The following is a 27,955-nucleotide window of genomic DNA, read 5'->3' as shown; positions in this document are numbered from 1 at the left end:
ATTTGCTTAAGTGTTACTTCTCTGTATTAAAGCTTCAAGTTCACTCACTGTCTAACCAATGATACACAGCTACCTGAAGACATTAAAATCTTTCAGAAATTTATTCTCAATTTTTTTCTTCTTATAAATTACTAGCGTATCAGGATAAAGAATAAAGTGTGTGAAGAGGCAAAATAAGTGTGTACCACTAACTTGAAAATTCTGCAACAGGTGTCACCTTAGTTTTAACACATTCTTTTGTTCAAAGATATAAATTCAGAATCTTTGGGAGTAGTTAATTAGGTGCATCTGTGAGATGAACACCCATTACAGAGTTGGACACAGGAGTAGCATTCAAACAATACCCTTTAATAGATACAAAAATAGAAAAACACAAAAGAGAATACATGGACACATGAGACTAATTTTTAGATAAAAGCAATTTGTAGATAGTTCTTTAATTTGACTAAAAGGAAAGTGAAGATGTCTAAATATCCATACCTGTCATATGCTTTATACTATATAATATAATATATTGGTTCAATTTTCTTTTATAAAATCATATCATTCTAATAAACAAACCTTCACATAATATAAAAGTAGGAAAACTTGGACTTCTGAAACCTGCAATGTGTCTGAAATACATAAACTAGAATAGCAGCAAAAGACAGAAATTAAGCCTTCCATGATTTTGAAGTCTGCCTATCATCAATGTTCTTAATTAACTTTTGAAGTTGTGATTTCTTTTGAAGAAAAAAAAAAACTAAAGTGCAGGAGTCTTCTTCAATACTGAGTTTTAGTAAACATAAGTTTCTTTAATTATCTGGTTTAATTCAATAAAATAATTTTATTGTGTAATTTACTTCTCTAAAGGTGAAATGGAAAACAACTTATCCAAACAGCATTATAAGAGAAGGATTACCGGTCTGACAAAATTCTGCCTCTAAGGAACGTGGTGAATATTCTGGGATTATGAAAGCCAACTTGGCATATTACGAACACTGACTTTTATAAATAACAGATCTTTATAAGTGCTAATAGTACACGTTTAATTTGGTAAACAACAACAACAACAGGCATTTCCAGCATTAAACAGAATTAAACAATTTGGATGTGAAAATACATAGGAACTATGTTTCTTGGCTCAATAATTTTTAAGTACTAGTCTCACAAGGAACTGAAGTGTAGTAATTACTTATGTTCAATAGATGGCGACCTTTACATTGTAGTCAGCAAAACAGTATTTGCATAAAACAGTATACTCAACCAGCAGAAAATCAAAGATCAATTACAAATATTCCATATTTTGCAAGAGACAAAAATTACTTGATCATATACACCATTTTTTGACAGGTGGTTTTTTTACAGGTTGGCAAACATATTTTGTGGGAATGTATCTTGCTGTTCTATTTTTTGGGGCAAGTCCAATTGCTAATTCTTATCTCATGAAAATATGTGCAAATATCAGGCTAGGGAATAATTCCTGCTTTCTTTGCATAGCTTATTAAGAATAGCAGCTTTAGGTAATATACTCAACTAACGTGTCTTACTTAATAAGGATATGTCACAAGACACCAGTATGTTTGTGAAACACAGCAATAATGAAGACATGGGATGGGTCAGCAAACTATTTCTTCATTAATCTATTTTGTGTGGGTCAATGAATATCAACAAAGTTTTAAAAAAACTTACAAAACAGTATGTTCAGAAATATGTAATTTATGCTTCCTAAATTTTCAATGAATGTACAAAGGTAATAGGTTTCTCCTTAAGAAGTAACATTAACTCTATTCTTCCAGTGCTAAAATTCCATTCTGATGGCCTTCAGCCAGAAATCATGTGGACATTATTTGGTGCTAGAAGATAGCCTATAAGAAGACGGTTTCCCGGCTCAAAATAACTGTTTTAGTTTGTGTATTGTAACTGGTAACCTGAGTTTGAATTGTTTTTCTACTAAAGGGAGAAGCAGTCACTCCTCTCCTAATGAGCATTTTAATTCTTTGACAATTGGGAAGCCATATCATACCTTATAATTCTTAACCATTGATATGGTTTGGCTCTGTGTCCCCACCCAAACCACATGTCAAATTGTAATCCCCACGTGTTGAGGGAGGGACCTGGCAGGAGGTAACTGGATCATTGGGGTGGTTTTCCCATGCTGTTCTTGTGACAGTGAGATTGTTCTCATGAGATCTGGTTGTTTAAAAGTGTGTGGCACCTCCCCCTTCTCTCTCTCTCCTGCTCCACCATTGTGAAGATGTACCAGCTTCCCCTTCACCTTCCACCATGATTGTAAGTTTCCTGAGGACTCCCACCCATGATTCCTGTTAAGCCTGTGGAACTATGAGTCAATCAAACCGCTTCCTCATAAATTACTGTCTCAGGTAGTTCTTTTTAGCAGTATGAGAACAGACTAATACAACCATAATAAATATGTGAAAAATCAGAACCCATCATTCTTTAAGCAAGGGAGATAAAGAAAAGACTGATAAAAATGTTTTGATCATTATTTTAGATATCCTTTTGCTAAACTAAAATACCACTTTATACTTATATATAGCATTAAAAATTTGAAACTACAAAGACTGATATTATTATAATATAGTAGAAAATTGAGAACATGGTGAGATCAAGAAAAACATTTTTTAACTTAAATATACTTTGACAATATGATTTTTCGGCATAAATGTGTGTGTGTGTGTGCATGTATAACATAATTATCTCTAAATAAAATTTTCTATGGTCTCCCATAATTCTCTATTCTGGTAGGCCATATATTATTAATAACTTTCTATTATTAATAGTTACTGATAAGATGGCTGTTGCCTCTTTTAAATCAATGTTGTAGATTAGATTCTTATATTTAAACATTTCCTTATTAATGATAAAATTTTCTCTATTAGTATTTCTGTTCAGAGCACTAACTAAGCATCTCATATACCTATTTCTAAAATTGTTATTCTCTCCTCATGGGAATCACCATGCTCTTCATGTTGAAACACACCAAAAACACAAAGGAAGACATTAAAAAACAAATGTTCATTTAATGAAAAAAAGTCTTTCACTAATTAACAAACAGAAAATATCAAGAAAAAAGTGTCAACTTTTGGCAATTAGATTACTCCAACAAAGTACAATTCCCCTTTCAAGTGACTTAGGTATGGTTTCACTTTACTTTCAATATAGGTATTAATGTTTTGATATTTTAATGTCTTGATATTTATATCGAACTTATATTCCATTAGAGATAGTGTGTGCCACGCTGTAAACAACTTCCCTAAAATTAGAGAATTGGAAAAATATGCAATTATATATAATTAGTAACTTTTAGTACCAAACATGGTGGGGCATACTAAAATTCTCACATTCAAAGAACTTTTACTGTAGTTGAGAAAAGAGAATATGGAGACAGATACCTGTCATCCAAAGGTAAAAAGGAAGCACCAAAAGAGAGGTGACAACAATGCTTCCAATTGGGTCCAAGTCAATGATTCTACTTAAGAATAATTTTTTCTTAAATGACAATCTGTCAAAATGAGGATTAGTATACAAAGACAGTTAGTGTATGTTATGGACCGAACTGTATCCCTCCATTATTCATATGTTGAAGCCCTAACCCACAATGTGACTATTTGGAGATAGGTCCTTTAAAGAGGTAATTAAGGTTAAATGAAGTCATAAGGGTGGGACCCTGACCCAATAGAACTGATGTCCTCATGAGAAGAAGAGACCCCAGAGCTTTCATGAGAAGAACAGACCCCAGAGCTTTCACTCTTTCTCTGTGCCCCCACAGAGAAAAAGCCACGTGAGGAGACACAGTGAGACAGTGGCCATATACAACCGTGAGGAAAGGCCTCAACAGACACCAACTCTGCTGGCACCTTGACCTAGAACTTACAGTCTCCAGAACTATGAGATAATAAGTTTCTACTGTCCCACCTAACCAATCTGTGTATCTTGTGGCATCCCTAAACTGACTGACAACAGTATATTTCCAACTGAAGAAACAGTTCACCAGAGATGAATTTTATAATCTTAACAACCACCTTCAAGATTAGTCATTTCATTGAATTGCTAGGCCTTTACTTACACAGCTACAGCTGCATCCAGGAAGAAATACGATGACTACTAGAATGCCTTTTCCTTCCAATTTATACTATTACACTAAGACTTTTGTTTTTAAAGAGCTCAAACTTCGGTAGGAAACCTAAGACATGTAGACCAATATCCATAAGACAAATTAGAAAAGCAAGTGTCAAATGAGAGGTAAAAATTGTGTAGCATGTAAGTTCAGAGGTGACAAAATTATTCCTACTGTGGGGTGGGGCAGTGGAGAGGGCGCTCTGTAGGTGAGAATGTATGATTGTGGGAAGGAATAAGAAAATCTAGGCCAGACGCAATGGCTCACACCGACGATCCTAGGACTTCGGGAGGCTGAGGCAGGCAGATTGCCAAGAGTTCGAGACCAGCCTGGGCAACATGGCAAAATCCTGCCTTTACAAAAAATTAGCCAGGTGTGGTGGTGTGTGCCTGTAGTTCCAGCTACTTGGGAGGCTGAGGTGGGAGGATCACTTGAGCCTGGGAGGTTGAGGTGCAGTGAGCCATGATGGCGCCACTGCACTCTAGCCTGGGTGACAAAGCGAGACTCTGTCTCAAAAAACAAAACAAAACAAAACAAAACTTGGAAAAGGGAATATTTACACTCAATGCAGTCATTCTCAGTAGCACACAATTGGCATATTGGGCTGGATGATTCTTCAGTCTGTGGGATTCTTCAGTGCATTACAAGATATTTAGCATCCTCCTTCCTTTTAATGTCTGTACATTAGCCTACACATTTCCAAAGGCTACTCAGCAACAGAATCTCCCCAGGAGAGAACTAGAAGTAAACTTTTAAGGATGTGAAGAAAACAGATGTGTTCTAACAAAATTTATTAAGTGAAATTAAATGGCTAATACTTAAGATTCCAAATGCTATATATGGAAGACTATAACATGCAAAATCATAATATTTTAAGTACTGCTTTCCTGTTTTAAGTGTTTATTACATTTACTCAGTAAATCCTAATTTCCCATTTTGAAGCTTCTCATTTCATTGCTTCATTCACATATCTCTGATTATATTTGATTTCTAAATACATTTGCTTGCTCATTACTCTTAGGCTGCCTCTGATGAAGTCAACAAATAAACATCCTTAATTTAAGGCAAAAAAATAAAGTAAATGCATGTTCCTTTTGACTTCCACATGACTTTCAGTCCTCCCTTAACTGATCTTTTACTTTGAAGACTTCTAAATGCTGTGTTTGTGATCTGGGTTGAAGATCTAAGGAGAAAAGATGAGAAGTGACCAAGGCAAAGAAAGTGATGAGAAGATGAATAAAAGAGAACCTGTGCAACTGAGGTCTAAACTGGGGTCTACAAAAATATGATTCTTTTGCAGATCAGGTTCTCCAGAAAGCAGAGCTTAGCGCTTAGCATGCAGGATGCTTATTAAGAAATGTCTCTAGGGTCAACAACCGTGAAGGGGAAAGGACAGAAAAGGAAGCAGGAGTGGGTAGGAGAGGTGGAGTTGCCAAACAAAACTTAGGACAGCCTCAGCTGACACCACAGCAGCTCAGGAGCTAGAATGGTCCCTCCAAGTTGGTCTTAATTGGGATGAAATAACCAGGTTTTTTACTTCCCTCTCTTCCCACTTATCAATTAGTTCACTGCATGTGGGCAGCACCACCAAGCCTAGGGTCTTGAAGAGGGGCTGTCTGCAGCTGAGGTGATTTGTGAAGGGGCTGGCACGTGAAGGCTGTCTGCCTACGACACTCCCATCAGCAGAGGTATCAAGTCCTCCACTGAAGTGGTATATGAGTGGGCAGCACAGTGTCCACCACAGATTCCAACTCCATATTTTAAAGAAGTGGAAACTTGGGGACAGAAAGTAATCAGTGAGTTACAAATCTCAGTCTAAACCCCAGAATTTATCACTTGCTGCTTCTTACTACTTCTAACCAAGAAAAAAATGCTATGATCCCTATTTTGGAAAGAATGTGCAAGGAAATTATTTACTTGGTTTAATGAATTTTCTGGAATGGGATAAACAAAAGCAAAGTGTCCAGACAATTCTAGCTAAGATTTTACAGAGAAGACTAAATCCTCAAATTCATCACTATTGTGAAGAGCATCATATGTCAAATGTAATACACCAAAGTGTTTTCGTATTTTCTGTATGGCTTTATGTATGCTCTGCAGGATATTCTGTTTGTGTTCCCTACATTCATGTTACCAACATATATTTATGCCTCTCTTTTCTAGGTCTTCATTGGGTCTCAACAGGAAAAATATTAAATTGTTAATAATCAGGGCTGGTACCAACTAGATGAGCACACTGCAATTAGCAGCCTGACTAACCTCCCTGCTTCTTCATTTTCTAATTTTATTTGCAAGCGGTTAGATATGATATAATAATTTCCCATTTAAAATGCTATGGATAGGAATGGGAATATAAGTGTTTTGTCTATGTACAGGAGTTCTGTTTTTCTAGCACACTTCCCTGCCTAGCCTGGACTCCAGCCACACTGACCTTTCTGTTCTGTATTCTTGCCATGCTCCTTTCCACACTTGTCTCCCCACCCTCAAGTCATCACACGGCTGACTCCTTTTCCACTCCCAGCTGCTGGCATTAAGGTCGTCTCCTCAGAGGTCCACATAATCTAAAGTAATCCTTCCCTGACTAAGCCAAACTTATTTTATATTAACTTATTATCTTGGTAACACAATTACCTCAGATCATCTTGCTTATACATTTATCTGTTATTCATTACTGTATCCCTAGTACATTGATTAGTGCCTGGCATTTACATATACAGCAATTATGCATTTGAAAGAATGAATGCTGGCAATGAGTAAATATTTACAATTTATATGATTTTAAATACACATCAGAAACACAATAATTACAAAATTACATATCTGGAGGGAAAATCGGTTCATTCTATATTTTTGAATAATTTTGAAAAAAAGAAGGAACTGCTACTCTGTGTCCTAATACCACAATTTGTATTAAATAAACTCTAAGATGTCTATCTATCTGAGCCTTCCTAAAGGGCACAATGATGCACGAAAGAATGCTTTTGTTTTCCACAAATACTGTAATTTTTGAGGTAACAAAAATACATTGGACCATGTGTGAGACAGTCTTCTGAATAAAACACTGTAAGAAAAAAATGTTGAGGCCAGGCATGGTGGCTCACATCTGTAATCCCAGCACTTTGGGAGGCCAAGGCACAGGCGGATAACTGGAGGTCAGGAGTTCAAGACCAGCCTGGCCAACATGGTGAAACCCTGTCTCTACTAAAAAAAACTATGAAAATTAGCTGGGCATGGTGGTGCACACCTGTAATCCCAGCTACTCAGGAGGCTGAGGCAGGAGAATCACTCAAACCTGGGAGGTGGAGGTTGCAGTAAGCCAATACCGCACCATTGCACTCCAGCCTGGGTGACAGAGCACAACTCTGTCTCAAATTTAAAAAAAGGAAAGAAAGAAAGAAAAGGAAAGAAAAGAAAAGAAAAGAAAAGAAAGAAAGAGAAAGAGAGAAAGAAAGGTTGAAAACATTCTTAAGAGCAACTTCCCAATTTCACTTTAAAAACAAGCCTATAATGAAGAAAGTCTGTATAAGAGAGACAAACAAAAACAAGTCATAAATTAGGTCACTAGATTTACAATAATATTTTTGCAAGAAGCTTTTATAATTTTTGGCTAGCATTTAAGCTAGGAATATAAAATGTCCCAGGAGATTCACTGAACTCAGGAATTCATCTTCTGACAGGGTCAAATGGAATGTCCTTTATGATCCTGGCTGAATATTTATCCTCACACTCAAGTATGGATCATTCCATTTATCTAAGTCTATGCTTTTAATGAAACACTAAATACTTCATTTTTAATTAAGCAAGGTAATAAATTTTTATTTTAACTACATCTGTTTTAAGTTGTAACTCTATACATGTTCTCTTGTCTGTATTAGGGAAAATTTTTCCCATTTACCTAAAATTCTTTTGAGTCTTCTTTCTGTCAACTCTGTAGTTATTCTAGAAATTGGATTCTTGGTGGAAAATACCATGTTTACTCTACCACACCATTTATTTTTATGAGGCTTTAATTCCATCGTCTCTCAGACATCATCTTTTAGGATCCTGGAAGAATTACTGGGTATAGGAAAGCCTGGTCTAAGAAAGTAGATTTTCTTACAGAGGCCAGAGACACAGTTATAACTGGGATTGATGTCAGCATCATAAAAACACAAGCAGGCAGGACCTCTGTCTTAGTATCTGAAGAACTGATATGACAAAAGAAAGATGTCTTATATATCATGAGGTATACTAGAAATGAGCATAGATAAATCCTAGAATTATTTTTAAAATGCATTTGGCAGGCCAAATTTTATCAATCACTATCTAAAATTAATGTTAGTTTCTCCAAATTATCAAGCAGTTGTACTAGACTATAATGTCACTAATGTGAAAGAATACCTGGAAAAATAAAAATAGACCCTTGAATGCAGGCAAGGTCCTTCAGCGGTAATTTCACACAAATAATAATTCTATATTGCACAATAGTCAACTGATTTTATGTTACTCACATAGGATACTACATATTGTAATAATTCAGGGGGAAAATCAAACATGATCCTTTACCGTGTCTTATTTATTTATTTATTTATTTAGAGATGGAGTTTCGCTCTTGTTGCCCAGGCTGGAATGCAATGGTGCAATCTCGGCTCACCGCAACCTTCGCCTCCCGGGTTCAAGCGATTCTCCTGCCTCAGCCTCCCGAGTACCTGGGATTACAGGCATGCGCCACCATGCCCGGCTAATTTTGTATGTTTAGTAGAGATGGGGTTTCTCCATGTTGGTTAGTCTGGTCTTGAACTCCCAACCTCAGGTGATCTGCCCGCCTCGGCCTCGGGATTACAGGCGTGAGCCACCGCACCTGGCCTGCCATGTTTTATACCCATATTTTAGTAACCTCACAAAGTTAAAAATGATTTCCAAATGAAATGTCAGAGAATTGTTTATTTTACCCAGTTATACTGTAACAAGTCCTGGATGGCACTGTGTCTAGCCTCAAGGAAACAGAACAAGTACAAAGCTAAGTTAAAGGCAACTTTATTACAATACTTTTCCAAACTTCAAAATGCATTTATTACTAAATTTAGCTCTAATATATAATACACTATATTACAAGGCAGAAAGCATTTCTGGTCATATATTTAGCTTCCATGTATTGCCCAAAACACAGCTTCCTAGGAATAGCAGCAGTGCACAGTAGTTTACGTCACTAAGTAAAATATTTCTCTGATGTCTCATAATCATTCATATTGTAATTTATTTTATGTTCTTCTGATTAAAAAAAGCAAAGCTATCTTTTCCATATCTTATTAGTTAATATCTAGAAATTGTCTATATTCTAAAAATATCCACTAGAGATATTTCCTTTGATAGGAAATAGGATTTGCAAATCCAACCAAACCAAAGAATACTGTATTTCTCCATTGCAAATAGGGGTAAAATTCTCTTCTTTCCTTTTTCAGGAGCCAAATCTGGACCTCCTCCTCTTCATAGAGCCATCCTGAATAGTACCTACTTTAAAAGATACCTAAATCTACAATGCACGCACTCTTCTTTAATAAAGTCTTTGTTTATTCTTGCCTCCTTATATTTACTTATTTAGAATAATTTACAATCAACTTTGAATGTAACATAATAATGAACTTAAAAAGTAATCTTGGGAAATGTTAATAATATAAAGAAAGTATTTTCCAAATTAGACAAGGACATTATTTGCTCATTATCCTTTGCATCAACCAACCAACTAACCAAATTCAACTTATGAAAATAATTCGTTTTCCAAGATTACTACCCTAATCACAACAAAAACAGATACAAATCCACAAATAGATCTAGTCCCTTAATTTTCTATTTTTTTTTTTTTTTTGGTTTTACATTTGTGAGCTACCAACTAGCACAAAACATGTTCATCTTCCTTTTCTCACAACAATAGGAAATTGTTAGAAAAGTATAGAAAAAGTTCTATTTTTTCATAAGGCAAATTTAATACAGATTTTGCTATGAAGTTGAAAAAAAAAAGTAAATGAAAAGGTATGTGCTGGCTGCTTGGGGGGCAAGGCTCATAAATCACTGTACGTTAAGAGCACGTGCTGAAACTTCATGGTGCCAGTCACGTAATTTTGTGTATTTGGGACTAAAGACGTGAAGGGGTATCTTTTCCCTGTGGAAATACAAAAAAAAAAAAAAAAAAAAGAGTGATAGAAGAGTCATAAGAAATAGAAGGAAAAAGGTTCTAGACTAATTCCATCATGCAGAAAACATGCCTTATAAAAGCTTAATTTCACATAGCTGTTTTATTAAGTGGCAAAAATTTTAAGGGTAGAGCATTTTTAGAAATATAGCAATTAATCCACAGATCCCTCTTGGAAACATACATTTTTATGTTCAAAATAAAGTGACTGCAAGACAACACACGAGCTCATTCACAGACATATGTATTGTTAGCAAAGCACCCCGAAATACACCCTTCTGCCCACTTCTTATTTCAATACTAGGGAAAACAAGCCTTAAAATCCAGACAATATCTACTACTTTTAAAATCTGCAAGTTGTACATTTAGGTCACACAAAAGGCATCAAAGTTAAATGCTTAGCTTCTAGCTGCAAAGACGAAATGCCATACCATTACACTTGACAATTTGAAAAACTAAATTGAGACCATTCGTGAAAGGAAAACATTCAATTGTCAAAAAGATAGAGAACTTACTTTGCCTTCTTTGTATTATCGGCTTCAGATTCTTTCACTGAAATATAATAAGCAATATCCAATATTAGTTTGTTTTGTTTAACTTCAAAATCACTTAAGCAATTACCTGCACCAATCAATATCAAATGTTCAACTTCCATGGAGCCACTAAAACGAATTCCATAGTAGCCTGTTATTGGCTATAAACTATAGTTAGTACAACTACTATTACGTCTATACTTTTCAATGTTACTCTCCTGGGCTGGTGTTTTATTTATTTATTTATTTATTTATTTTTGAGACAGAGCCCCTCCATCACCCAGGCTGGAGTACAGTGGCGTGATCTCAGCTCACTGCAATCTCTGCCTCCCCGGTTCAAATGATTCTCCTGCCTCAGGCTCCCAAGTAGCTGGGATTACAGGTGGCTTCCACGATGCCCAGATCATTTTTGTATTTTTAGTAAAGGTGGGGTTTCACCATGTTGGCTAGTCTGGTCTCGAACTCATGACCTCATGATCTGCCTGTCTCGGCCTCCCAAAGCGCTGGGATTACAGGCATGAGCCACTGCGCCCGGCCTGGGGTCTTATTTATATTACCCATGTTATGCACAGCATAATTTAAAAGCAAACTGTCTCGGGGTTGTTTTCTGACAACTACCAATCAGTCTCAATGCCACTCTCTGGGGCAAAAAAACATTCATCCATTAGGATACCTAGAAGTTCACTTACAATGTTCAGTCCCAGTGATCTGGGCAAGGATTCGGAAAGAGCGAGACTGAGTTGTTCCAGTCCTTGGACGCCAGTCTTCAGTATCCTCAATCAGTCTCTTCTTGCTGGCATCACTGTGAGTGGGTACATGATAAAACTCTGTATAGCGCTCCACAATGTGTTTTCTTGGTGGGCTAGGGTTAAGGAGAAAAAAAAATTAAAAATTGTAAAGTTATATTAAAAGGATAAAATATCTTCTACTAAATTATTTATAATTTATATGATTAATCTTCAATATTCCTTTTGTATAAACAGTTTGCTTTGCAAGTATATTCGGTCTCAAGTTTTTAAAAGATCTATCTAAAATAGGTGGGGCACGGTGGCTCATGCCTGTAATCCCAGCACTTTGGGAGGCTGAGGTGGACGGATCATGAGGTCAGGAGATTGAGACCATCCTGGCTAACACAGTGAAACTCCGTCTCTGCTAAAAATACAAAAAATTAGCTGGGCGTGGTGGCACGTGCCTGTAGTCCCAGCTACTGGGGAGGCTGACGCAGGAGAATCGCTTGAACCTGGGATGTGGAGGTTGCAGTGAGCCAAGATCGCACCACTGCACTCCAGCCTGGGCAACAGAGCGAGACTCTGTTTCACAAAAAAACAAAACAAAAAAACCTTTTAAATTATAAGTAAAAAACTGCACTTATAATGTTAATATAAAATAATGCTATTAGAATGTATTCAACAGAAAGATTACCGTTTAGGTGGGATTTTCCTTTTAATTGACAGAGGAAGGCAGCAGAAGAAAGATTTCCAACATGAAGAAAAAGGAAAGGAAAATGATAAGAAAAAAAGAAAACAACTAGAAAATGAAAGTCCATAGTAGTCAAAATCAAACTTCTTGAAATTATTTGTATTGTTCACTGTATGCCATACGAAACACAGATGCGGATAATATTCACAACAGCCATTAATATCAATATGCTGCTAGAATGTATTGGCTTTCACGAAATTAAATGATCAAATCTTCACTAGGCCCAGGAACCAAGTATGGTTTAGTAGAGGCTAAACTAGCAATTCCGAATACAATTTTGAAAAGGGTCCGAACTATTATTTCTACAGTTTTCTCATTCATATGTACAGGTATTCCTTCTCCTAAAGAAAGCTGTGTGTGGGATCAGCATGGTGAAGAAGAGGTATGGCATTATTAGCAACTACTGAAATATATATTAACAGATCAGAATTTAAAGCTTGGCTCTAAGACTCTTTAGAAAGTCAGTCTCTTGAATATCACATACAAGGTTGTGTTGTTCTGAGGACGTGTAAACTACAGAGTTCAAGAACTTTGAGTTTGCTAAGAACATTCATTTTTCATAGATAACAAAGTAAAAATCTAGAGTGTTAATAAGCATATCTGATGCTGCTATTTGCCATGGGCATATCCAGTTATCCTAAGTGGTTATATGCTGGAGAGAATAGTCAAAAACATGAGACCTGTAAAGGCTGAGAGAACATCAACACAAAGGCAGAATCCCTGAAAGGTTACACTATCCATATGGTTGAACTGGAGTTTGGTAGTGATGGGGTGCACATATCAGAGTTCTACCAGACAAATGGAACAATAGGAGATATAGTGTCCCATTTCTCTGGTAGAATATATATCATATTCATCCCTATAAATACTCTCCCCGAGCTGTTCAATAATATTTAGAAATTTCAGGAATCTTGAAGGCGTAAAAAGACCCCCAAGGAGTAGCATATTTTTAAGATAACTGAAAGTGTGTGTATACTTACATGTACATATGTATGTATATGTAAAAGATAGAAAGATGATAGATAGATAGATAGATAGACAGATAGATAGATTATAGAAGGATCTTCCTTCTTTTCCCAACAGTTTAACCAAGTATTTTAAAAGATGTTTAAAAAAATATTTTGTCCAGATTATTTAGTCCAATACTAGAAGACTTTCTCTGGACATCTCATCTTCTATGTAACCAGAAATGGAAATCATCATGTTCATTCCTGTGGATATTCTCTCTGAGTATCTCAATGTTTGGAATATTCCAGGAGTCCTCAAGGTGTAAGAAGACTTTTAAAGAGTGGTATAATTTTAAGATAATTGATTTCCAGTTATTTTAACCCCATATATACTCCCTCCTACAATGTATATGCCCAAGAATGTGGTCTGACAGTTCTCCTTTCTCACCTCTCCTCATAACCAACCTTACACTATTGTGCAAAAAGAGAGCACTTCACTCTCATTCTGAACCTTACTCATGCTGTGCTTTGTGATACAAAAACCTTCTGGATGACAAAGAATAATTTAAGAATTAATAGCTCCAGAGAGGGAGTTCCATGAGAGCAAAACAAAGGGAGTCACTGTGTAAAATGTGAAAGCAGCCAGTGCCACAGTGGGTCTCATGAAGACAGAGCATAGACAGGTGGTTACCAGAGGCCAGAGAGAGTGGTGGAGAGAGGGCAATGAAGATAAGTTGATTAACAGGTAAAAACATATGGTTTGGTAGAAGAAGTAAGATCTAGTGCTAGATGGATCAGTAGGGTGACTATAGTTTACAGTGATCTATTGTATATTTCAAAATAGCTAGAAGAGAATCATTCAAATGGTTCTAGCATAAAGACAAATATTTAAGGTGACAGATAAGTACACTGATTTTATCTTTACACCTTATAAGAATATACCAAATTATCTCATGTACCCTGAATTTATGTACATCTATTGTGTATAAATTTACAAATTAAAAAAATAATAAAGCAGCAGTGCCTTGGTTCATCCAAGACACAGACTCATTAAAAAAAAAAAAAAAAAAAAAAAAAGAACATTCATTTTTATTTCAAAAGGGCATAAATACAAAGGAATTTGCAATGTATATTTTAACACTATGATATATTGAGCATCATGAATAGTGTCCACTTCTCCCCCCTCAAAACAGGGCAAATGCAAATTTTTGGAGGCTATGAGTTTAATTTCAAAAGAGAAAAAGGAACATGAATCTGGACTAGCAGACTACTGGCACAAGATACGAGTACAGAAAGTGTTATAAATGTGGTCAGATGTGAGTGGCACCACCTGCCAGGTTCAACTCACTGTGAGAAAATCATAGTGCTATCCGCAGGCCACACGACTGTCATCATTTTAATAGTTACATAACCAAAACTGTCTCAGCAAAATGGAAAAGCTTTTCCCCAGTGAAGAACAGGATAGAATTACAGTTAGTAACACTGGCTTTAAAATCAGATTCAGTGTGTGCTTTATGCAAGTCATTTCTCTAAGCTCAATTTCCTCATCTGAGAAATAAGACTTGCATCTTAAAGGGTTATTTAAGAACAAATAAGATACATAATGTATGTAAAGTGCTTTCTGCAGTACATAACATGAGGTAATGATCATCATAATGTATTCTTTTATGATTACTAGAAAATCAACTGTAATACATGTTCTATGACTATGAATAATCTGCATATACAAAATAACAAATCAGTAACATTTGCAAAAAATCATGAAAAATACTATAACTTATGGTAATATGGTAATATCATGATTCCACAAGTAAAACATCTAAAAGACCTTCCACTAATATTGAACAAAACCTAGTTCTTTTAAAAATGAACAAAATGTTTTAAAATTAAGAAATAAGCATACATTTCTTCATAAACACACTGCCTTTGGCAGCCATAAAACAGACAACTCTTTATCTTATGCAAGTCCTTGAAAAATTTTATATTGAGCTACTAAACTTATTATAGTTTTAAATTTCTCTACAAGTATTGAGTGTAGTTTGCTCTTAAATGATGCCAATTTCAAGTGTAAGACTATTTTATCCTCTATAAAAGGTTTGGTGTCTAAAAACAAAACAATGGTGTCAAGCTAAGATATCACGAATAATAGAATGACACTACCTAAGTAGTATTTTTAGTTACGACACACTTGTAAAAAGTACACTACCCCTTAGATTCTTTGTGTTGTTTACCTCACCTTAAGGTCTTATGTCAAATGATATAAAGTTTCTAAACATTTAGTGCTTTCTGGTTCTGAAACTCCAGAGTGTGATGACCATGATGAAAGAAAAGAAAAATTTCAATAATTTTATTTTAAAAAATGCATTTGGGATATAATGTAAACTTTACTCTCAGGAGCAAGTAATTTATTTCAAAATACAGACATTAAAATAATAATAATAATAAGCTAAAGGAAAGCCCAAACTACAGTTCTAACTCTGGTATACACTGTCCATAATACTCATCTACATCTCAATGAAGGTTAACTTACTAAGTTTTTCATTACAGAAGTGTGGGTGTTCTAAACATACCTCTGATGCATACAAAATTCTCTAGCATAAAAAAAATGCTTCTTATGCTCCTTAACATTTTTGAAAATTCTTATAATGAGAAAATCCTAACAAAATTTGCTGGTAGTATTAAATTGAAAGCAAGAAGGAAAGTTACAGAGACAATTACAAAGTGAATCATTGGTTAAGTACTTACACAGTGCCAGGGTTACTGAGGGAAGAATAACACACACACACACAAAAAGATGTGATAGAGTAGAGAAGACATTGATGTTCCCCGGAAGATGAACAACAGACAAAGAGGGGAGAAAAGAAGAAAAAGAAAAGAAAATGAAATAAAATTCAAAACAATGATTTTCAGTGAAGATGTTACACAAACATCATGCTTCAAAATAATTATGTAAACACAGACAAAAAAAATGAACAAATGTTAGTAAAAATTCTACTACACTGTTATAATCAAGACAACAGTTTTGTTCCCCCATCCCACAAAACACTGAAAACTATTTTATGTATTAATGCTAATTCAAGTATCAAGTGACTGAAAGATCCACTATTTTTTAAAAGGACAAGGTTTTATAAAAATCATTTAAACATGAATCCAAATTCTTATTATGTTCTTAACAAAGGACAGAAAGCAATCAGATGTAAAATGTAGAAATAGATCATTTTAGAATCACTTAAAATCAGAAGAGAATAAGAGAAAAATCTTTGAGTCTCACATAACAGAAGTATATATTAATAGCAAGTACAATTTCTCACATGAATTATCCTGAATCATATGTTATAAAAGAATAATATGCCATTTGAAATTTTTCTTGTTTCTTAGTAGCGACTATGATGAAAAATGTAGGAAGCACAGTGGATCATAAATAATGAGCTATCACTCAATTTTCTTACTCTCTCCTGTCCCTCATTAATACCACCCTCATTCACAAGCAAGTTCCAGTAACTTCAGAAGTGATTTGTGGAAATTCCATAGCTCTGTATTATCAGTGACATAATTATTGCCCAGAAGGCGTGTCTGATAAGACATGGTAAAGGAACTAAGTTAGTGACACCTGAAGTGGAAGAACCTCAAAACATAATTCATTCACATAGCCTATTAAGTGCAGAATCATTAACAACACATTCATATTACAGTAGGGATAGAAAAGACTAAAGTATAAACTGTATAGTTTGCCAAAGAACACACTATTCAATTATTGCATTATTCAATTCTGCAATGATGTTTAGTCAGAGTAAGTAACAATTCATTATAAACATAGTAAGAAAAACTGCCTACCAGTTTTAACGCTAAGACTGGTCAGTGTTGCTATATTTCCACATGTCAAAATCAGTTTCATAAACTCAGAGGGTTGAGTTACACTGAGTGAGGGTGAGATGCAGGATTAAGTTGATCTCAATAGTTTGCTTGTATTTACTCTTCTGTAGCCACAATGCACAGCATTCTCTCCTCTGCCTTGTTATTTTAAGTAGCAGGGAAACAGTTTTGCAAAATAACCTCATCCTGAACAGAGTTCAGTTTTAGATGTATATTTAAACATTTTAAAGTTTAGGAAAAATGCTTTATATTAATATGAAGTTAAATGGGGGCAAATGTTCAATGGTGTGGTGGAGCGGCAGCAAGTGGAGGGTTGACTGATTTCAACCTAAAGGTAACAACTTGAGTATGTCAAATAAATATTTTTACATATTTTAGAAAATGTGCCCAAATGGAATAGTCCATCATACACAGCAGTGGTAAATGTGCTAACATGATAGCCAGGTGATCTGGTTTCTCATACTGGCTGTGCTGCCCACTTTCCCCCATGCCCTGGGCAAACTGCAATCTACAGAAGCCTCATTTTCCTCAACAGTGAAATCAATGACAATTTCTCTGTCTTTCAGACTTCCTCTAAGGGTTTATGTTTAGCATATTTGAAGGCACTTTGAAAACTACACAAATACAGGTTTATTGTTGGAATAGATTCCCCAACCGCTCAAAATAAAAAAGGGAATATCTAACCTAATTGTAATATATGCACATCAATTGATTCACATAGCTTCAATTCAATTCTATAATCATTAAGAATAAATATTAATTCAAAGCCATAGAAATAAGCCCAAGTCACAAGCAGATGATATAGGGAAAGGCACATCAAAATTTGGCTTCAAAAGACCTAGGCTCAAATCTTAGCTCTATTAATTATAAGATGTGTGACTTGAGAAAGGTATGTAATCTCTTGGCATGAGAGTTTAAAGACTCAAATCACATAATGCATTTAGAAACACCTAGAACAATGCATAGAAATACCTAACAGATTAATGAATCTTAATCTTGAATTTAAAAAAAATTCTATCTAACCTAAATGTTTATTTTTCCAAACGCCATTCTCCCCCTTTACAAGTCTAACATTTTTACACTGGAATCTAGTAACTAGCCTAAGTCTCCGTCCAGAAAAATTTAACTTTAAATGGACAAAACATAAAACAGGGTTTGGGGATGTTTACACTGGTATGCAATATTCCTATATATAAAAAACATAAAACTGTTCAATTAGGGAGACCACAACTACATTGGAATGAAGTTGCTCTGATAATTCAGTAGTTAATTCTCTTGAATGTGTCCCAAGATAGATACTTCGAATTTCCGATACTACTTTATGGTGTGATGCTAAAAAAACTTTTAGTACACGTTCAGAATAACCATAAGTTAATTAATAAAATTATTTTAAGTTCTTATCTAATGTGATTTTTGCCTGTTTTTAAAGCTAGTAATCATGAGCCAGTGTAGTGTCAATACCAATGGAACACAAAAGTGAGGTTTGAAAGTTATACCACAGTGATTCCCAACATCTACACCAATGGTGACATTTAATCAGTTGGTATTTATCTCTCTTAATGAATTTCAAAGATGTGTGGACTTTCTATTATCCACTGACACACAACTGTACATATAGAGGTCTGAACCTGCCAGCAACATTGAATTAAAACTCTAGAAAAATCATAAAGGTTCTTAAGAGACTTTACCATCAGCTTTTGACACTGATTTGGACATCAACTCAGTTTTACATGTTATTCACTAGTGGTATAAATGTTTATGCTTTCTCTTCTATCTTTGTGTTCTACCAGTCTTGACTGATATAAATTACATTTTCCCAAGCACTGCTTCTTTTAAACCAATACATAGTAAAACCCACATACATTTTATGACTTATGTTAAACACTACTATTTATTACTATAAAGCAATTCACCACAACATAGCAATGCAAACCAAGCTTACTGAAAATACTAAATGTGGTTATTCTAAATTACAGCTCTTTTGCAAAATTTAACTTAATTTTGCAAAAATCAGGCATTCATGCTGTTTACTCATATATAAATCACCATATTTCCTCTCCAGTAATGTGGATACTAACTTTGTCACTTGTGTTTTCTGCAAAGAGAAAAGTATTTTAAAATATTACTACCACATCATTTTTTTTTAATCTTCCAAGGCCAGGTTCCTCAAAATATCACACAGGAGCTGTTAGAAGAAATTTCAGTCCAACAAAATTAAAATTATTATAAGATACTAAAAGACTTACCTCTTGAAAGCAGTGGCACATTTTAATGCAAGGATATATGGAAAGGGAAAAGGTAAATCACTTAAACTACTTGATGCAAAACAGCAATCCTTCCAGTTTGAAATATAAAGTCCCATTTGGCTCTTAGTAGAGTAAGGAGAGTAGTAAAGAAAACAGCCATCTATGACCAATAATTTGTACATACAGAAGAAAGATTTAAATTTTCTTAACATGCCTTAATCCTTACTCATAAGAAGGAACAGGAATGCTTACAGACTATTAATTTAAAATATTCTAAAAATATCGATGTTATGTATAGATTTCATGCTATTAGGATGAACAGCTAATTATTTCTTAGTAATGATGCTTCATTAATAAGCATCTGTTTATGTCTGTTTATCAGTGCTATATAAATTTGTGTGGAATAGCTATCAAACTAGCTTAAAAACTAAAAACTAATAGTCCTCCTGGTGCTTTGAGGAAAAAGACAACCTAAGCATTTAACTTTACATCCTTCTGAACTCTTAAATTTTTGGTCATTGGTATGTATTATTTTTTAAATTAAAAAATAACTAATATAAATATAAGGTAACAACTCTCAACTTTAAAAGAGTTTTGTTGTAGGTATTTTGCAACATTATAAAAATCTGGGAAATATAATACTAACAAGTTTGACACTGATTCCAGAAAAAGTTTGACAACTTATGCAAAAAATGCATCCATTAATAGCACAAAACACCTACTCTTCAAAATGACACATCACTGACTAGTAAAGTGTGTAATTTATTTTTATTTCTCAATCTAAATATTGTGAACGAAAGGGCGCTACCAATGTGTCTCAGAGTTTCACAGACAACACACTTTATTTTCAGAGTAATCAAGTTTTTATTGTCCTAATATCTAGACACTTGAAATCAAGCTATTTTTAAATACACCCAGTTTGCAAATGCAAAGCAGTAACTTGCCTGAAAATGATGCAAAATATGTAGTAATCTCTTTTCTCCTGAACTTTGCACAGTGCTGGACAGCAGGCATGTGCTTAATAAACACTGCCAATTGATTAAGAAGCCATCATAAAGGCTCTATAATACTGCCTAGTTTCAGTTTAAAAATAATAAGCTTTAAATCATTTCAAATTTTATCACCAAAGCTGTGCTTATAAAACACAAAACTTAAGCTTGGTATTTTCAGATGTTTTAAATGCAGTACTTTTCCATAACCTGTTTGCTTTTACCTCTACAACTTTCTATTAAGAAGAGTTTTTTATGAGATTTCAAGAAGCACTAGTAGAAAAGATTTTAGTTAAGACACTTCCTTCAATGGATGTTTTTCTACTGAACTTGGAATTTAATAAACATAGTAAACTTCTGTTTTAGTCTTCTGTGTGGCTTGCATTTGACAAGACAGCATCTTTCTTTGCAGGATATCTACTCTGATTACTCGAAAATCTATTGTCTTAAAATAAACATACTAAAAAAAAAAAAAAAAAAGATTACGACCAAATACTCCTGAACACTCCATACTGTTTCTCTTCCTCACGTGAAAGAAAAAATAACATTCTTTTTTGAAGGACACTAGTTTTCCTCAATATATATATATATCAGAACTTTAGAAAGCCACCCGCAACCTCAAGACCGTATGTACAGCCCAGGAGCTGTTCTTCTAGAGCTCCTGCTCTCCCTCTCTCAGCAGCAGCCTGGAGTTTTGCCACCTTCTCTTCCAAAGCCCCAAAGTTGCCATGGCAGCAGTGCTACAGAAAGCACAGCCTCTTCATTACAGGAATTAACATTCAGAAGGGATTATCTCAGAGAATGGACCTATCCACACAAGTATTTTAATTATATTTTCCTGGGAACTGGCATTGGTAAAAATCATCAGGCCTGTAGACTATTTCCCTTTGTCTTCCTTTTAAGGTACATTTTTGTCACAATAAATCTGATCAAAATGATTTTACATAAATGACTGCCTTAAAGTATCATCCCTGAATTCCAAAAGCAATAAAACGACCATCATTATTCTCTCTCTTTTCTTTAGTTTTTTCTTTGCAAGTAGGATTACATTATAGAAAAGAATTATTTTTAAAAAAGATACTGTACATAACCTCTCACACGGCCAACTTAAATCCTTGCTCCTCAACATAAATTTCTGACTATCTGATAACATTATATTTGAACCGAAAGTGTTAAAAAAAAATAAACAAATAATTGAAGGTTGCTGAAAAACAGATGTGTGATCTTATAACTATGTGTAGTTCAAATAAGTTAATAACTTCAACCAATTTTTTTAATAAAAAGATACCCCCAAAAGGGAAAAACGATAAGAAACAGATTTTCAAAGTGTTCTGCTAACATTGTATGTTTAGTGTCCAATGGCTTAAATTTACTCATTTCAGAAAACGTTTACAACGAAAGTATTTTATAATTTGCTTCTAATGCTTTGCAAGCATGCCTTGTTGTTTCATTACTGTCTGCTTTTAAAGAATAAATTCTAACTTAAACTTATCTGAAAACAATGTTGTTAGCTCTCTGCTCTAAGCTAATGCTTCACATATAGACATGAGTCAAAAGTGGACTGGTTTTCCTAAGATTACCTCCTAGAAAAAAAAACCCTTACAAATTCATGATTTCCCCTCTCCTTACGATGAGCTGTGTAAGGTGACAGCAACTGTAACCACTGTTTGAACTTTTGGTGGCCTATTTAAAAGAATGAAAAAATTGAGGAAGAAAGATTCAAGATTTGCCTTGCATTACAAGTGCCAGCTGCTCAATGCTGTGTCGGGACTTACAAAAAATGAGTTACAGAGAGGTTACCTGGTTCAGAACATGTCAAAATGCACAAGTAGCTTTTGAATAAGTGATAATTGCTTTGCAGAAAGTACCCTATGTATATAAAGGCCATATGTTAATGAGGCAAATAATACTTCATCTCCCTTCCTTCAAAGAAAGTTGGTTTTGGGGGAGAGAAATGTAGAGTATTTCCTGGAAATTACCTGAAAGAAGAGTTTTAGTAAGAGCAGAAAGCACCCTTAGCCACCTACCCATTTTGCTGTTTACTGTCACCCTGGGATCCTCTTCTCTGTCCCTCTGCTAGCTCCTGAGAAGTCTCGGAACACACGCTGGTGACTGTGGGCTGCCGTGGGACATTAACTGCAGTTTTACCAGCGCTCAGTGCAGATGGAGACTGGTCAGCACTAAGATTGGCATTAGCATGCAGTCCAGATGCAGCGAACAGGGGAGGAGTGACGGCAGCCACGGGTGAAGGGGAAGCATGTGATGAGGTGGTCGCATGGGCAGGGGTGAAGGCAGACGATGGTGATGGGATGGATGTGACTTTTGGTGAAGACACAGAACCAAAAGGCCGTGGTGCCTTATTGTAGGCCATGTTGTTTGTGGAAGTGACTTTGGACACAGCAGGAGATGTAATGGGCACAGGTTTAACTACTTCTTTAGGTTCTCCCTATGTAAAACAAAAATAAACATACACAAAACCACACCAAACACATGCAAAATATATTTCACCGAAAAGAACACAGAGCTGATTTTTTAAAAGACAAACACAATCAGGTTAGCAGCTCAAACATCATGTTTCCAGATAAAAACAATGGGCTGATAAAGCATAACATGCATGCTAACTAGTCCCAACATGCATAACACAGATGCACACATTAGGTATAATTTTTAAAAATAAAAATGAAAGTAGTTTCAAAATATTTCGGAAATACAGCAGGAAAACTATCAGAAAGCCTAAAGCCCCTCATCAGTGTCAACCTAGGCATATTCCAAAGGAAAAATGTTTAAATACCCTACAATAAACAAAACATTGCTAACTGAGGTGTTTTTTATGTTAAAATATCCAAAGCCCATCTTTCCATCTTTCAAAGCCCATAGTCCCATTTTTCAAACATGTTTCATTTCTCTCCAGAGTGGAATCATTTGTTTCACGCAGAAGGAGCAGCACATTTCTAACTCTTTAAGTTTAAAAAAACAAAAAACACAGGGAATAAGATAATTTTCACCTAACTCAGGAATGTGCAAACTCTAATTAATAATCTTAAAGAATTTGAAAAAAAAAAACTTTAAAAAGCAAGCAAATAAAACAAAATCCTTTCTTTCCTGTAATCCACCTCCATTTCTCTCTCTGAATGTTTTAAGATATGATTCAGAGATAGAATAAAATTCTTTTCCTTTTCCAAAATAAATATTTAATAGTTACATGAAGAAAAAAAAATCTTCAATATTTCCCCATCGTCAGCAGCCAAAGAAAAAACAACTAGTAAGAAAGGTCAATTCCTCCTAAAATTACCCGAATTTTTATTTGCCAATCCTTATTCCAAAGCATATTTAAAGTTAAACAAAATCAGACTAAGCTTCTACAACATTCAAGAATAAATCCCAGGACGGGGGATAGCTCAGAGGTAGAGCATTAGACTTCAGATCAAGAATAAATCCCTATTCCACCCTACCATATCAAAAGAAAAAATCAAATTTTTGAAAAATCATACAATGGTGGTTCTACTGTTTAATTTTAAGAAAAAAGGTAATCTCAATTCATCTTGTTTTTTTTTTGTTTTGTTTTTTTTTTGAGACAGGAGTCTTGCTCTGTCACCGAGGCTGGAGTGCAGTGGTGTGATCTCAGCTCACTGTAACCTCCACTTCCCGGGTTCAAGTGATTCTCCCACCTCAGCCTCCTGGCTAGCTGGGATTACAGATGCGTGACACCATGCCCAGCTAATTTTCGTATTTTCAATAGAGATGAAGTATCACCATGTTGGCCAGGCTGGTCTCGAACTTCTGACCTCAAGTGATCCGCCTGCCTCGGCCTCCCAAAAAGATGGGATTACAGGCGTGAGCCACCGCGCGCAGCCTCAATTCATCTTACAGGAAGAAGAAAACTAATTGAGAAAAATAAGTAGCTTAGTGCCCACACGAATCAATACAGGTTGAGTATCCCTTATTTAGACAGCTTGGGACCAGAAGCATTCAGATTTCAGATATTCTCAGATTTTTGAATCTTTGTAGAATGCAGGAGCATCCCTAATCCAAGAATCCAAAATCTGAAATGCTGCAATGGTCATGTGAGCATGTCAGTGTTCAGAAAGTTTGGGATTTTGGAGCATTTTGGATTTTCTAATTAGGGATGCTCAATCTGTATAATAAGTAGTTCAATAAATAGGCACAGATAAAATTAGGGAGAAAGCCCCCAAAAAGCATAAAACAGATATATATGAATAATGGTTTGAAATTATTTTGAAGACATATATGCAAGAAGAGGGATACCTGCCAATAACCTAAGAATACTCTGAAATGTAATTAAGCACTTATTAATAAAATGTTATTAAAGACTTATTGTGATATTAATTTTCAGTAACCACTTATTTATTCTCTTTAGAAAATATAAGGATTTGGATAAAGATGGGCACATCAAAAGTGAATAGAAATGTAAGAAATCTGACATAAGTTATTGTAACATATGGCTTTGGAAATAATGTTTTATAACATGTATAATTACAAATGGTATGTGCTGATCTCCATTTCCCTACTGATCTCTGAAGGAAAAGAACTACAAGGAAAATTGTACTGAGACTATAAATTAAATGAATGTCAGTATGGTCTGAGACAGAAATGGGAATTACAGTAGCTCAGCAAGGACAATCAAATGATACTCTGGGTGCTAGCTTAAAAACACACCTTTTGAACAGGAACCGGCTCAGGCTTGGGTGTAGCAGATGCTCTGAGGAAAAAAAGAAAGAAAAAGAAAAAAAAAATAATGAATTTTTATAAACTTGCAGACTTCTTAATGAAATTTTTACTATTATAAGCCTTAATATACTGAATCACTGGAATTTATCGTTTCATAATTCATAGTTTTTACTATTCACAATCTTCTAATTCATTCATGTAAGTCAAATGCTGCAAGATTCAACATTTTACACACTAGGTATTCAATAGCAGTCTCTGGTTCTCTACAAATTCAACTGAGGAATGACAAACATCAATCCTGTTTGTGAGTGCACCCATGTTTAATCGTTAAGGATACCCCCCACCTAAAAGGGTAAAGTATAATAAACATGATCTTCTGATCTTTGAGTGGCTCCTCAACCATCTAATCTGACTCCTATCTCCAACAGTATCTGTCTTTTCTCCTAACATCCATGAACAACATCCACACGATATTGGGTCTCTGTGAAGATGCTGAATACATTCTAGTTGAATTGGGTCAATGAATGAATATTTATTCTGTATTCCTATTCTCAAGTGTCTATGCAAGTTAATACATTTAATTTGCTAAAAGTAAACTGTAGGTCCTTCTACTAGACTATAATTTCAGAGAAGGCAATGACCATGCCCCATCTGTGTCTGTATCAGCACAGTGTCTGGAATGTAACAGGTCATCAGTAGTAAGTGTGGAAAAGAGAGAGTGAAGAAAAAGACAAAAATCCATGTATATAACTTGACTATTTCCAAATTCAAATTAATTTTTATTTTAAATATATGCTTTTTGTACTATGTTATTATTGTGCCTTTGGTTAGCATGGGCTCAACAGTAACAATAATTGGTTTGGAGCAATTATCTCATATAATCTTAACCATACCCAAGTAAAACCTATGGTTATCCTAATTTTTCAGAGAAGAAACTTCAAAAGAAGTGTAGGTAAATTGCTTAAGATGGAGCTGAGGCCCACCACTGTTAAATATAACAATATACTGTTTGTATCCATGGACAGGAACTAAATGACTGGGAAAGCCTCTAATGTTTTAAAGCCTATTTACTTAGTGTTAAGGTATATGTTATGTTTAATATGCCAGTAGCAATTTGATTCCACTCATATCACACTAGCTGGAGGATAACACACCAAGCACAGAATTCAAGAAATGTAAGCATAGCAGGTAAATACTAAGTGATGATCATTTTAAGCTATAAACCATGAGCTTGTTTTACTTTAAAGAGAACAGATCACAAACAGAAGACACTAGCACAGGATATTCGGTCTCTATGAGTATAATCTAATAATGAACTCTGATCAACATTTTTAGCAGCAACTGAATTTTCCAAAAACAGTTAATTTGGTTAGCTATGGCAAGCACTGAGAATTGGCTAACCTAATGAGAGGTAGCAATGGATGTTAATATTCAGTTACTGCAATACAGATTACACTCTGTGCAGTTGCACAACCTTCTATGTGTACTATTTAATAGACAACTTCTCTTTTAGCTTGTAGGGTTATTATAATGAGCAAAGGAAACAAGTTCAAGTAAAGAACAGTGGATTCCAGTGAATAAGGAAACCTATTTCTCAAAATTAGAATTGTTGTAATTGTCTTCCTTTTCTTTCGACAAATATTGAGCATCTTTTACTTTAACAATGTCATAGATTACATAAAAACAATAATTTTTAAAGGATGTTTAAAAAATTGAGGTACAATTACGAAAAAAATTCTTCCTACATTTTCTCTTCAAATCCTGGCAAATATACAATGGGATAACAGATCCCCTTTGAACTACAGTGATCATCACAAGTCACTTTTGTGTAGTGTGAGTTTCAAACCAGCAGAGAGAGATCTTGGCAATGGCTCTGTGCTATGGGCTCAACAATTTTCTTATTGTTCACCCTCCTTGGTGTGAAGCCACTGTTCAGGAGTAAGCCACGACGGTGATATACCAGTGCCTCAGCCCAGTAGTATCCTCAGTTCATGAAATTCAAAGAACAAAGCCATCAATGTGGCTAGAACAATCTATTCGAAGTTGATTGACTTTTGTAAAAGTAGTATCCAAAATAAAAATCCCTGATGCATTATAACCAGTTTCAAAACCTCTACCTGAACAGTTGAAAGGAGTTTTAAGTGATAACTGACTATATTAAAAACTAAAATTGTGATGTACCGGTTAGAATAATGTATAGGAAAAATTATGCCACAAATAAACAGCAGTCTTATCAAGAATTAGATGCAAATGAATCAAGCTAAACTGCATCTTTTGAATACCCAATGCAGTGTTATACTTAAGGTATATTTTTAACTAATTAATGTAGTTTCCTAAAACTGCTTTATAAAATAACATGTTTTTTTAGTTAATAAGGTTCCGAATGTTCGCATTAGTGTTTAAGAATGAGGAACTAGACAACAGAACTAGAATGATAAAGATTATGCACATTACTCATTATGTCTTGGTGACTCCCTCAAGCATCTAATATACTTAACTCGTAAACAATTATACAGAAAAAAAGGAGGGTGTTTGCCTCATCTTCTATGAGATGAGCTCTTGTCTAAGTTTCCCACAGCATGGCCATCTTTGGATCCACTGACCTTGGGACCCATAAACACTAGGGTACATCATTAATCACTTTAATTGCAAAGTTGTCAATCTGTAATAACAAAGCAACTCTAGAAGGAAAAAAGTGAGCACTCAAGAGTGCAGAAGGATGTCTTTCTAAACAGTTTCCTCACACTTTATTGCATATTCAGCTAGTCTACTGTCCCAAATACTCAAACCTTAAACATTTAAATCACTATGGCAATATATTAGGTTTTTCTAAATGGTTTGAGATTATGTAAAGATTCTATTTCCTATAAACAAAAGTACAAAATAGTTATATATCAGCATATTATAACA

The 27,955-nt window shown here is 34.9% G+C and overlaps 1 protein-coding gene across 16 annotated transcripts in view; it reads right to left on the bottom strand.

Moving 5' to 3' along the window:
• Positions 1 to 27,955, bottom strand: part of PDLIM5 (PDZ and LIM domain 5) — a 223,790-nt gene that overhangs the window by 71,148 nt on the left and 124,687 nt on the right. For 3 of the 16 annotated variants that reach the window (XM_009448043.5, XM_009448048.5, XM_016951887.3), the window contains exons 4-9: positions 25,034 to 25,076; positions 22,384 to 22,802; positions 15,994 to 16,008; positions 12,245 to 12,262; positions 11,512 to 11,684; positions 10,805 to 10,841 (exon numbers count right to left, since the gene is read on the bottom strand). In XM_009448043.5, the coding sequence (XP_009446318.4) occupies positions 10,805 to 10,841; positions 11,512 to 11,684; positions 12,245 to 12,262; positions 15,994 to 16,008; positions 22,384 to 22,802; positions 25,034 to 25,076 (705 nt within the window). Of the gene's footprint in view, positions 1 to 9,120; positions 10,260 to 10,804; positions 10,842 to 11,511; positions 11,685 to 12,244; positions 12,263 to 15,993; positions 16,009 to 19,199; positions 19,217 to 22,383; positions 22,803 to 25,033; positions 25,077 to 27,955 lie in introns of those variants that run through there. The other 13 variants (XM_001164521.8, XM_009448051.5, XM_517349.9 and 10 more) reach the window with 10 other exon arrangements.

This window comes from Pan troglodytes, chromosome 3 (genome assembly GCF_028858775.2).
Source record: "Pan troglodytes isolate AG18354 chromosome 3, NHGRI_mPanTro3-v2.0_pri, whole genome shotgun sequence".
NCBI lineage: Eukaryota > Metazoa > Chordata > Mammalia > Primates > Hominidae > Pan > Pan troglodytes.
This window is presented reverse-complemented; position numbering and strand designations above follow the sequence as displayed.